The 10,615-nt window shown below is 59.7% G+C and overlaps 1 protein-coding gene across 1 annotated transcript in view; it reads left to right on the top strand.

The window, feature by feature from the left end:
- Window positions 1-10,615, top strand: part of TRPM5 (transient receptor potential cation channel subfamily M member 5) — a 45,025-nt gene that overhangs the window by 18,424 nt on the left and 15,986 nt on the right. Inside the window, exons 9-15 of the mRNA XM_069107294.1 lie at window positions 554-656; window positions 2,303-2,421; window positions 3,762-4,091; window positions 4,361-4,501; window positions 5,818-5,941; window positions 7,491-7,636; window positions 9,047-9,159. Coding sequence (XP_068963395.1) covers window positions 554-656; window positions 2,303-2,421; window positions 3,762-4,091; window positions 4,361-4,501; window positions 5,818-5,941; window positions 7,491-7,636; window positions 9,047-9,159 — 1,076 coding nt within the window. The remainder of the gene's footprint in view (window positions 1-553; window positions 657-2,302; window positions 2,422-3,761; window positions 4,092-4,360; window positions 4,502-5,817; window positions 5,942-7,490; window positions 7,637-9,046; window positions 9,160-10,615) is intronic.

The raw sequence follows: 10,615 nt of genomic DNA, 5'->3' as shown, positions 1-10,615 counted from the left end.
ACATTCCAGAGCCCAGTTATAACACCCTCCCCACATTCCAGAGCCCACTTATAACACCTTCCCCACATTCCAGAGCCCTAGTTATAATACCCCCCCACATTCTAGAGCCCCAGTTATATTATTCTCCGCCACATTTAGCCACCAAGCCCACCCACCCAGCTCCCTGCGCTCCTCAGTTTTGTAACCGCCAGCTAACCACGATCATGTCCCTTGAGCTCTCCTTTCCGAGGCCTCACGGCCTCCAGAGTTGTCCCTTCCACCATGGTGTAGGGGGATTTTTTCTTGCTTTGGTCCTTCCAAGTGCATGTCCCAAGGCTCACCCCATCCCCACCCCCACAGAGATTCTAGAGCCAGATGTGGGCTCCCCAGTCACCCCAGCAGCCCCCATCATCCTCCTATAGGGGATGCTGCCAATGTGCCCCCACCCTACCCAACACCCCTATCTGCAAAAGGGCTCAGAGTCCCCGGCCTCCCCTGGTGAGAGCCAAGCCCAGGCCACCTGGGAGACTCTGGCCCCAGGGGCCTGGCCCAACCCCTGCTCCCACCCCGACAGCTCCAGGCCATTGTAGCCCAGCAGCACCTCCTCACTGCCCACGACTTTGAACAGGACAGCTCCGAGGAGCTGGACACCATCATCCTGAAGGCGCTAGTGAAAGGTAAGGTAATCTCTAAGGCCTCTTCTAGCTATGCGCCTCCCATGATTCCAGAGTAAAGTGGTGGGGGTGGGGGGAGCAGTGGTCAGTTCTCTGGGCATCTGACCCCAAAGCCGGACTCTGGGCTTCCGGAGACAGGGTTCTACAAGTCAAGAGCCACAGCCTTGGCATTGAGAGAGGCCCCATCCGCGCCACTTCCTGCCTCTTTAGGGTGCTCCTTGGGCCTCAGTTTCCCCTTTTGTAGCCTGGCCTGCCCATGCTTCAGGCCTGAGCCAGCCTTAGCAGCCCCCTCCTTCGGAGCTCCTCTGGAGCCTTGGTGGCTCTCGCAACGGCAGGTACCACAGTGAGTGCATCCTGCCCCACTGAGGTAGCGCTTTAGAGCACAGTCCAGCGCCCCGGCTCCGGTCAGCAGACAGTCAGGAAGCCCCTCTTAGGCACAGGTCCTCAGCTGGGTGCCCGCCTAGAGCCACAGCGAGGAGAAGGCCCCCTTCCCTCCTGGGGCCCAGGAAGGGCACAAGGTGCCAGGTGGAGAGCGTCATCACCCAGGGGAGGCGGCCCTGGGCCTAGGGACGCAAGGGAGCAGGAGCCGGCAAGTCTGACCCCATTGTTGTGCAGGAGAGGAAACAGGGGCTAGCACGCCAAGGAGGAAGTGTTGGGGCAGAAGCTGGGCCCTCTGTCTCATTTCTGGGTCAGGGTCTTTCTACTGTGTCCTGCTGGGGGAATGGGGTGGGGGGAGGCTGGTGCCAGAGAGACCACACACACACACATGCACACACATTCACACGCATGCACGTGCATGCACACACCACATAACACACCTGCATGTGTACACATACATGCATACACATACATGCAACACACCACACAGAGAGATACACTCACAGACACACACACCCTACTGAGAGCAAGGGGCTCGGACATGCCCTCTCTAGCATAAATCTTCCCAGTGTCCTTGGGGGCCCAGTGAGCTACTTGCTAGGCCACGAAAGGGCCCAAAGGCCTAGAAGTCCCCTCTTAGGTGCAGGGTGAGGTGCAGCCCTTGGGAGGCTGTCCTGTAGTGATCACTGGGCTCCGCCCTCCTGGGCATCCCTTCCCCACCTCCTCAGACTCCTTTAAAAGGAGGAGGGTCTTAGAGCCCCTGCCCTCAGCCCTCTGCACATGCCTCTAAATCCACAGTCTGGGGTCTTGTGTTCCTGACAGTCCAAGTCTAGGACTCAGCACCACAAGCGTGTGGAATAGTGAGGTGGGACAGAGAACCCTTGGGAGTGAGGCCTCTGGGGGCTCCCGCTCACCTCCATTTCAAGAGGCTCACCTCTTTTTTGTTGAGGTAAGGGCTGTGTGTAAGGGCTTGTCTGGGCCCCAAAAATAGGTAAACTGAGGACGTGGCTGATCTTGAGATCAGACCTGGGCTGGTGACTGGAGAAGGTGGCGGGGCGAGAGGCACAACTGTAGGGGCTGGCCGACTCTGGGCTTGGCCCGGAGCTGGCACGTCTGCCTTGGCCAGACCACTCTGCTGGACAACGCCCTGAACCAGCACCTCTTCATCAGCCCTTGGGACCATCGGGGGGGTCACTGGCCTCCACGCCCAGCCTTCAGCATCGCTGGCAAGGTGCCCTGCTGCCCACAGGCCCTCCTCTTCCTCCCTGCAGCCTGTAAGAGCCACAGCCAGGAGGCCCAAGAGTACCTGGATGAGCTGAGGCTGGCCGTGGCCTGGAACCGCATCGACATCGCCAAGAGTGAGATATTCAGTGGCGACGTGGAGTGGAAGGTAGCCCGTGGGGCCCGCTCTCCACAACTTCCCCTTCTTCCTGTTTTCTGTCTCTTCCCTGGAAAGGTCTCTGGGTCCCTTCCCAGCCATGAGGCCTGGCCACCCTCCTGTTACCGTCCCCAATGCCCAGGACTCGCTGAGCTGGCCCCACATGAGGGGCCCTTGGAGAGGGCAAAGGGAAAGTGAGCCTAGCGGGCATAGCCTTCAGCCTGCCAAGCGGCGGTGCCCCCTAGCATGCCTACCAGGCCACTGTCTCAAATGGGAGAGCACCCTAGCTATCCAGCCTGAGGCTGTCCAGCCAGCTTGCTCAGTCTCCCTCAAATCACAGATGGCCTGTGGTCAACTTGCCTTCCCCTCTGACCACAGATTCACCCTGGCCTTTGGGCTTCCCTCCACATCCTGTGGCTGCCCCTTCTTGTGGTGACAAACCTCATCACAGTCACTGTCTGATGGACAGGGCAGGGTGGCCAAGGGCACAGAGCTGGTAGTCAGGCAGGAGGACCTAGGCCGGGTAACTCACCCTCATCTGTGGAATGCCTAGGACCTGGAGGGTGCCCAGGGGGCGATACTTTTCAAGGGCCAACAGGGGCTCCTGGCTCTCTCCTAGTGTGGGTGGGGCCCACACTCGTCCTCCCCCTCCCCTTCCTAGGTTTCTTTAGGACCCTATCAGGGCCCATAGTCACCATTTCTGACTAAGTAAACCTCATCTTGTCAATCAGTCCTTGTCCTCCCCCATTCAAACCCCAACCCCACCCTGTAAAAGCAGGCTCTTCACACACTGGATGCTCTGGGACGTCTTCCCCTTTGTGGTCCACCCCTCTACAATCAGCTATACTGACTCCCATCTCCACGCCTTTGCCTTGGCTGTCTCTCCCACCTGGAGTGCTCTCCCCCTCATCACCCAGCTGGGCCTTCTCCTCCCAGACGGTCCACTCACTTGTACCTGTCTTGTGTGGACCTGATCGCTCTGTGTCTGTCCCGTTCAGATATGACCTCCTGGAGGGCAGGGCTTGGTTTGGCCGGCACTTCTTGTTGACTGACTGAAGGGGGGGGGGGGGGGCTTTGGGAGGGCGCCCTTGGGGGTGGAGGGAGGGGTGGGGGCGTCCCAGTGAGACTCCAGGAGTGAGAGAGACCCCCCACCTGAATCCAGCTCTGCCTGTCCTTGACTGCCCTGGAGCTCCTTCTCACCCTCCCTCCCTCTCCTTTTCTCTCTCCCTGCTTCTCTAGTCATGCTTCATCCTGGCTCTCTCTCCTCCTCCCCCTCCTCCCCTCCCAGCCCTGGAGCCGCTGTGGCTCCCTATGGTCTCTCACTCTGTTCCTGGTGCCCTTCCGGCCCGCAGTCTGCTGACCTGGAGGAGGCGATGATGGACGCCCTGGTGAACGACCGGCCAGAGTTTGTGCGGCTCTTCGTGGACAACGGCGCCAGCGTGCCGGACTTCCTGACGTACGGGCGGCTGCAGGAGCTGTACCGCGCGGTCCCCCAGAAAAGCCTGCTGTTCCACCTGCTACTCAGGAAGCACGAGGAGGGCAGGCTGACGCTGGCCGGGCTGGGCGGCGGGCAGCCCCCCGCCATCTCCCTGCACGACGTAGCCCGCGTGCTCAAGGACTTCCTCCACGACGCCTGCCGCGGCTTCTACCAGGATGGCAAGCCGGCGGGCCGCAGGAGGGCTGTGAGTCCTGTGGGCGGCGGGTCCCTGGGCCTGCCCCCCTCCCCGCTGTGAGAACCGTCCCAGAGTCCGGGGGCCCCTTGCCATTCCCTTCAGGGATTCAGGCCTGAGCTGCAGCCTCTGCCATGGCGGGCTCACAGCCTGGCAGAGGCAGAGGCTGCCAGCCCAGGGTTCTGCGGGGGCTGAGGGGGCCCAGGTAGGCCTCAGGGTCCTCCTTGTGGTCACTGCTCTGAAGCGCCAGCGCCCAGCGCCCTGTCCATCCTTCCCTCTAGGACAAAGGGGCTGCCAGGCACCTCGGTGGGCCAAAGGGGGCCTTGGACCTGAGCCAGAGGAGCGTGGCACCCTGGAGGGACTTGTTCTTGTGGGCTGTTCTCCAGAATCGGCACGAGATGGCCAACTACTTCTGGGCCATGGTGGGTGAGCTGGCTGGGACCGGGGAGGTGGGAGGGGGCCTCTCCCCTTGGCCTGAGCCCCCATCACTGTGGTGACTGGAGGAAAGGAGCTCCAGCACACTCCACCCCATCTGGAAGAGGGCCAGGAACCATGATGGGATCCCAGGGTGATGAACCCATTTGACAGAGGAGAACCCTGAGGCTCAGGGAGAGACCCACAGTGAGGCACGGGTGGGGCTGGCCCCCTGGTCTCCTAGTTCCTGACCCAGGACTCCTCCCGAGGACCAGGCACAGCCCCTGGGGAGATGGAAAGGGGCCTGTGCCCAGCTCCTCCCTCTTTCCCTCAGGGAATGGTCAGTCTAGCTCTGGGCAGGACATGAGGACTTTGAGAGGCGGATGGGGATGGGGGCTGGGCGGGAGGTCCAAGGGAGAGAGCCGACTACTCCAGGGGCCGGGGTGCTCAGTGGTCAGGCCAGCCTCTCCTCCCTAGGGGAATGTGGTGATCAGTGGCCAGGCTGGCCACCAGGCCCCTCCAACCTCGGGGAAGGGAAGCTTCCAGCTCTGAGATTCTGCTGGGGGGTGGAGGGGGGCAGAGGAAAGGAAGCCCAGATGTCCCAGGGGAAGGCTTCCCAATGGTGGGGGCTGGGGGACTGGGCTGAGGACAGCCGAGGCTGACTGAAGGTACAGACCTGGGCAAGGGGAAGGCTGAGGACACTTAGAGATGAGCTCCACGGCGGAGCCATGGGCCAGAGTCAAGGAGAGCCAATTTCAAATCTAGCCCAAGACATGGACTAGCTGTGTGACCCTGGGCAAGTCACTGCATCTCCGCCTGCCTTAGTTTCCTCAACTGTCAGATGAGCATAACCATAGCACCTGTCTGGCAGGGCTGTGAGGATGAGAAGAGATAATTGTTCCCTCCCTCGGGCTGGGGGAGAGCTGGCAGTCAGGAGATAGTGGGGGAGGGGGTGGAGGCTGTGGACTGGGAGGGCTGCACTGGGGGAGAGGGGGTCAGTCTGTAATGGGGTGAACGCAGTCTGTCCTTGGGGAGGTGCAGTCAGTCTGTCTTGGGGGAGTGTGATCAGTCTGTCCTTGGGGAGTGTGGTCAGTTTGTCCTGGGGGTGTGTGGTCAGTTTGTCCTGGGGGTGTGTGGTCAGTTTGTCCCTGCGGAGGCGTGGTGTCGGTGTGGGGGGGGGGGGGGTCAGACTGACCACACACCCCCAAGGACAGACTGACCACACCCCCCCAAGGACAGACTGACCACACCTCCCCAAGGAAAGACTGACTGCGTGAGCGTGGGGACGGTCAGTCTGACCCCCCCCCCCCACACACACACACAGGGGCAGGAGGGTGTGGCTGCTGCCTTGGCTGCTTGTAAGATCCTCAAGGAAATGTCCCACCTGGAAACCGAGGCTGAGGTGGCCCGAAGCATGAAGGAAGCCAATTATGAGCATCTGGCTTTGGGTGAGTCCCTCCGAGCCCCCAGGGGTGACGGGCTCAGGCGCCAGCCTTGCCACACTGGGATCTGGCCCTGCCCTTGAGGGGTTCCAGCCTCCTAGGACAGAGCATCTGGGAGTGGGTCCTGGCTCTTCGGCCGGGCCGTGGGGACCAGTGAGGATGGAAGCAGTGCCCATGAGCTGACATCTCATAATGTCTGCGAGGGGTGGCCACATCCTCTTCCTGGGTCCCAGGAGGGGTGCCCCAGCTTTGGGTGTGCTATGGTACCTGCCCAGCTCCCCAGAAAGGAGAGGGAGATGGAAGGATGACACACCCTGTACACCACACATCCACCCCATGGCCAACACTCAAGGTGACCCTGGGGGAAACTGAGGCCCAAAGTCACAGAGAGGGTCGGGGCAGAGCTCCGCTTGACCCTGAGTCCTCAGATCCCCCTCGTGGGCCTGAGAGCAAGGCTGTCTTCATTAACCCCCTTGAAAGTACTTGACTGCTCCACAGAAATGTGTTGGGGGTCAGAGCGGGCCTCCAGCTCCTCTGAATTCCCATGGTTTCTCAGAGCTCTGTGACTCCTGGAAGACATTTTCCAAGGGTGCAGATGACCTGTGCCTAGCTCCAGACTGGACTGCACAGCTCCTGCATCTCCAGAATGCCCACCCAGGAGAGGGAGCAGGGGGACGCCACCAGGACCCCTGGGATAAGCCCATTAAGCCACTGCCCATCTCTCATTTGCCACCACCCTGGCACTCACCCTAGCTGAGGAGTTGTGCCAGGGTGGGCAGCACCAGCTCCTGGGGCATTAATCCTTAATAACCATGTGATTACGCCCATTACCTAGTGGCCTATGGGGCTGTTGAGGGGCCAGGAAGGGAGCAGGAGTGAGGGCACAAGCTTGGAGGCTGTTCTTTGGGGGTGACAGATCAGAGACACCCACCCCGCTTTCTCTGTGGCCCTGGGCATTACGGCAGTGCCCAGAACAGTCCAGCCTGGTGGGGAGCATAAGGGCTGGGCCAGGATGCCACGGGGACCTCTGAGGTGGCCACCCGAGCGCCCTAGAGAGAGGAGGCAATCGTTTTCAGAGCTCGAAGGGGCCCTTTGCTTTACAAGTGAGGAAACTGAGGCCCATAGCAAGGTAGAAAGGGGAGGAGCAAGATCTGAACCCAGGCCCTCTGATCCGAAACCTGCCTGTTTACCTCTGGGGGAGGCATGGCCAGCCAGGCATGTGAAAGAGAAGGGGCGGGGGGGTGAGAGATCCCTAGACTCCACTGAAGCCAGGTGGCCAAGGGCAGGGAGAAAGGTCCAGGCCTTGGGAGGGGGCCACCCCTGGCCCCTAGACTCCCACCCTTGGGGAAGGAGCTCAGCACCCCGGAGTGTCCACAGGAAGGCCCAGGATGAGTGGAAGGCCTGGAGAGGGGAAGGCCGGGGGCATCAGACCAAAGCCGGCCTGTGCAGCCTGGACTGGGCCTGATCTGTTGGGGGGGAGGCATGGACATGGGCCCCACACACGGGGGAGCAAAGCCAGGGTCCAGACTGTCCAGCCCTTGCCCTGCCTGGACAGAGCTCTTCAGTGAATGCTACAGCAACAGTGAGGACCGGGCCTTTGCCCTGCTGGTGAGAAAGAACCAGGATTGGAGCAGGACCACGTGCCTGCACCTGGCCACTGAGGCTGACACCAAGGCCTTCTTCGCCCACGATGGTGTCCAGGTGAGTGACCTCCCCCGCCTGAGCTCTTGGCAGGGAGCAAGGGGGGTGAGGGGGCTCAGCCTGGGGGGCAGCATGGGGGGAGCTCAGCCTGGCTCTGCCTGGGGGGCAGCATGGGGGGAGCTCAGCCTGGCTCTGCCTGGGGTTGGGGGGGGAGGGCTCGGCTCAGCGGGGGGGGGTGGTGTTGAATGAGGGGTTACAAAGTGAGCAGCTGCATCTCAAGGTCAGGAAGCCTTGCTGCCCAGTGCACCAAGCTCAGGTGGCACAGACCCTGGGAGGAGGTGGGCTCTGTGCCCCCAGAGAGCATCACAGCAAGGCCTTGGGGATGGGTTAGGGCCAAAGCTTTTGAAGGCCCTTTGAGCTCTGAGCTTTGGAGACTCTTAAGCGCTGCCTGGAGTCAGACAGAGGTAATCAGGGGTCAGAGCTGAGATCAGGGAGGCTAGAAAGCCAACAGAGGATTGAAGGAAAGGCCTGTGCCCAGCCTTGCCCGCAGCTGCCTTGTGGTGGGGAGCCGATTACACAGAGACAGTCCCCTCACTGGGGATGGGACTACAAGGGGGCATATCCATGTGGGGCCAGGCCCTCACTAGGCCCTCAGCAGGCTGTGGCCTCCTGAAGGGAGAGAGCAGCACAGGCAGGTCTCAGGGAAGCTGAGCATCTTTCCTTCGTTCCTTCATCACTCCCTAAACTTGGGTAAAGAATTTCCCCCTTCCTGGGCCTCAGGCGGCTCCTGGGGCATCACGGGGAGCTCACAGCCCATGAGGAGGAAGAGGATGGACAGGCAAATAAGTGGGTGTTCAGTTTGGACCAGAGTTTGAAGGGAGAATTGGGGAAGTCTCCATGGAGGAGAGGCTGGCCTTGAAGGAGGAGGAAGAGGAGGAGACAAGAAGGGAGGGGGCCCAGGCTTAAGTGAATGCCCAGTGAGGCTGGGACTGAAACAGGCTGAAGGGGGAGAGCAGGACCAAGGCTAGGAAGGCAGGCAAGGGCAGACTTTGGACACCAGCCAGAGAACTTGGGGTGTCTCTGGTTGGATGGAATTAGAACAGCTCTGCAGCTGGAGACCATTGAGGACCCCAAGGATGCTGAGAAGTCAGCTTGACTTACAGGCACTGGAAATAAGATCTGTAAAATGGGACGTCCAGACAGTATCTCTGATCATTAGGATTGCAGGGTTACAGTGAGAAGGTTTAGAAGTTGGCCAAGCTAGCCCCTACACTTTACACCTGGGGAAACTGAGTCCTAGCAAGGCTCCTTGGGTAGAGTGTGACAGAAGCAGGGCCCCTGACTCCAAAGCTGGACAGCCCTGCTTTCAGATCAGACCCTCTGACAGGTGTCACTACAAAGGTCTGGATGCTGCAGTGACGGTGACCCATCAGGGAACATCCTATTGGTGAACATTTGCCTCTGATTTAGGCTTTTTTGACCAAAATCTGGTGGGGAGACATGGCCACTGGCACCCCGATCCTGAGGCTGATCTGTGCTTTTTGCTGCCCTGTTCTCATCTACACCAACCTGATCACCTTCAGGTAGGAGAGGGCCAAAGGTGTAGAGACCTAACAGAGCCTGGAAGGCCAAACCCACGGGGGAACCCATCCCTCTTCCCTTGGGGGACCGGAGTTGGAGAGAGGGAGAGGAGAAATCTTGGAAGGCTCTGAGGGAAGGTGATGCCGAACCGGCCTGCAAGGGTGGGCAGGCTCTGGACAGGAAGAGGAGGCTGAGTACTCAGCCATAGGCAACACAGGGCAAACTGGGAGACCCAGAGGAAAGGCTCCTTCTGGCCCAGCTGCCCTGAGCCAGTCACCGGAGCTGGTGGCTGCCTTCCAGGCACCTGCAGAGAACACCTGCTGAAAATAGCCCCACACCAGTCACTGTCACTGAGGCAGGGGGAAGGACTGAGCCACCCCCAGGGCCTCCAGGAAAGGGTCTGTCCTTCTGTGGGGGAGGAGTGGGAGCCTTCTCCCCCACCTCCTGGTTCTTCTGAATAACCCCAAGCACCCACTGGGCCTTCCTGTAACTTAATCATCATGAACTAGCTCAGCAAAAAAGGCACCTCAGCTGAACTGGCCTGATGTGCTAGGAGAGGAAGCCTGGGGCTGGGGCTATGAGGAACACAGCTCCTACAAACTGGGAGGGTGTCGTGGCAAGCACACTGGCGCCCCCAGCATGGCTTCTTAGATCTGCTTCACTAGGAGGGGTCAGCAGTCTTTTTTAATTACATTCACTAGTTCAGGGGAAAAGTCAGCCCCCTGAACTTCAGAGAAAATACAAGCAGAGAAATAAAAGACCAACAGACGGGGCTTCCAACCGCCTGAGAAATTAGCACGGAGCAGCAGACAGACCCAAATGTCTGACCAAGGCAATACATACATATTTAACCAGAGAGAGAAACACCCATATCTGGGATTTTCAGGATCAGGGGGCTCCTTAGCAACTACCCAGAGTCTCATCTGGCCAAACCACAAGAACACCCCAGTGAGTGAGCCCCAAAGCAAAGTGCTGACCTCAGAGTATTTATACCCTTTTTGGAGCCAGAAGCATCACAATCCTCCTGACTCAGGGCCTGATTAGAGATTAACAAAAGGTGTGAAAGCCTTCCTGTGAGCAAGCCTCCCCTAAGCAAGCTTCCCTTAATGGGCTCCACCTGAGGCCTGTTAATGTAACTGGGAAGATCTCATGTACCATCAACGTTCCAGGCAGAGGCAGAGGGAGAGTAGGATGCATCTCTGAGGAGTGAAGCACAAGGTGAGAGCAGAAAGAGCCAGACCCGAGGCTGGAGTCATTGAAGGCTCTAGAGCAAGGGAAGACAAGGCCACAGCTTGTCTTATCTCCTGCTCCCTTTTCTGCTTGTACCTTCAGCACTCAGTACATAGGAAATGCTTTACAAATGACCCCTCCCTCCCTCTCCTTCCCTCCCTCTCTCCCGCTCTGTTCCTCCCCTTCCCTCCCTTCCTTCCTCCCTCCTTTCCCTTCCTCCCTCTCCTC

This window comes from Petaurus breviceps, unplaced genomic scaffold (assembly GCF_028583685.1).
Source record: "Petaurus breviceps papuanus isolate PSGF00001 unplaced genomic scaffold, PetGlider_PUasm1.0 89794, whole genome shotgun sequence".
In the NCBI taxonomy this organism is placed as follows: Eukaryota; Metazoa; Chordata; class Mammalia; order Diprotodontia; family Petauridae; genus Petaurus; species Petaurus breviceps.
The sequence above is the reverse complement of the archived record's forward strand: the minus strand, read 5'-3'. Positions and strand labels throughout refer to the sequence as shown.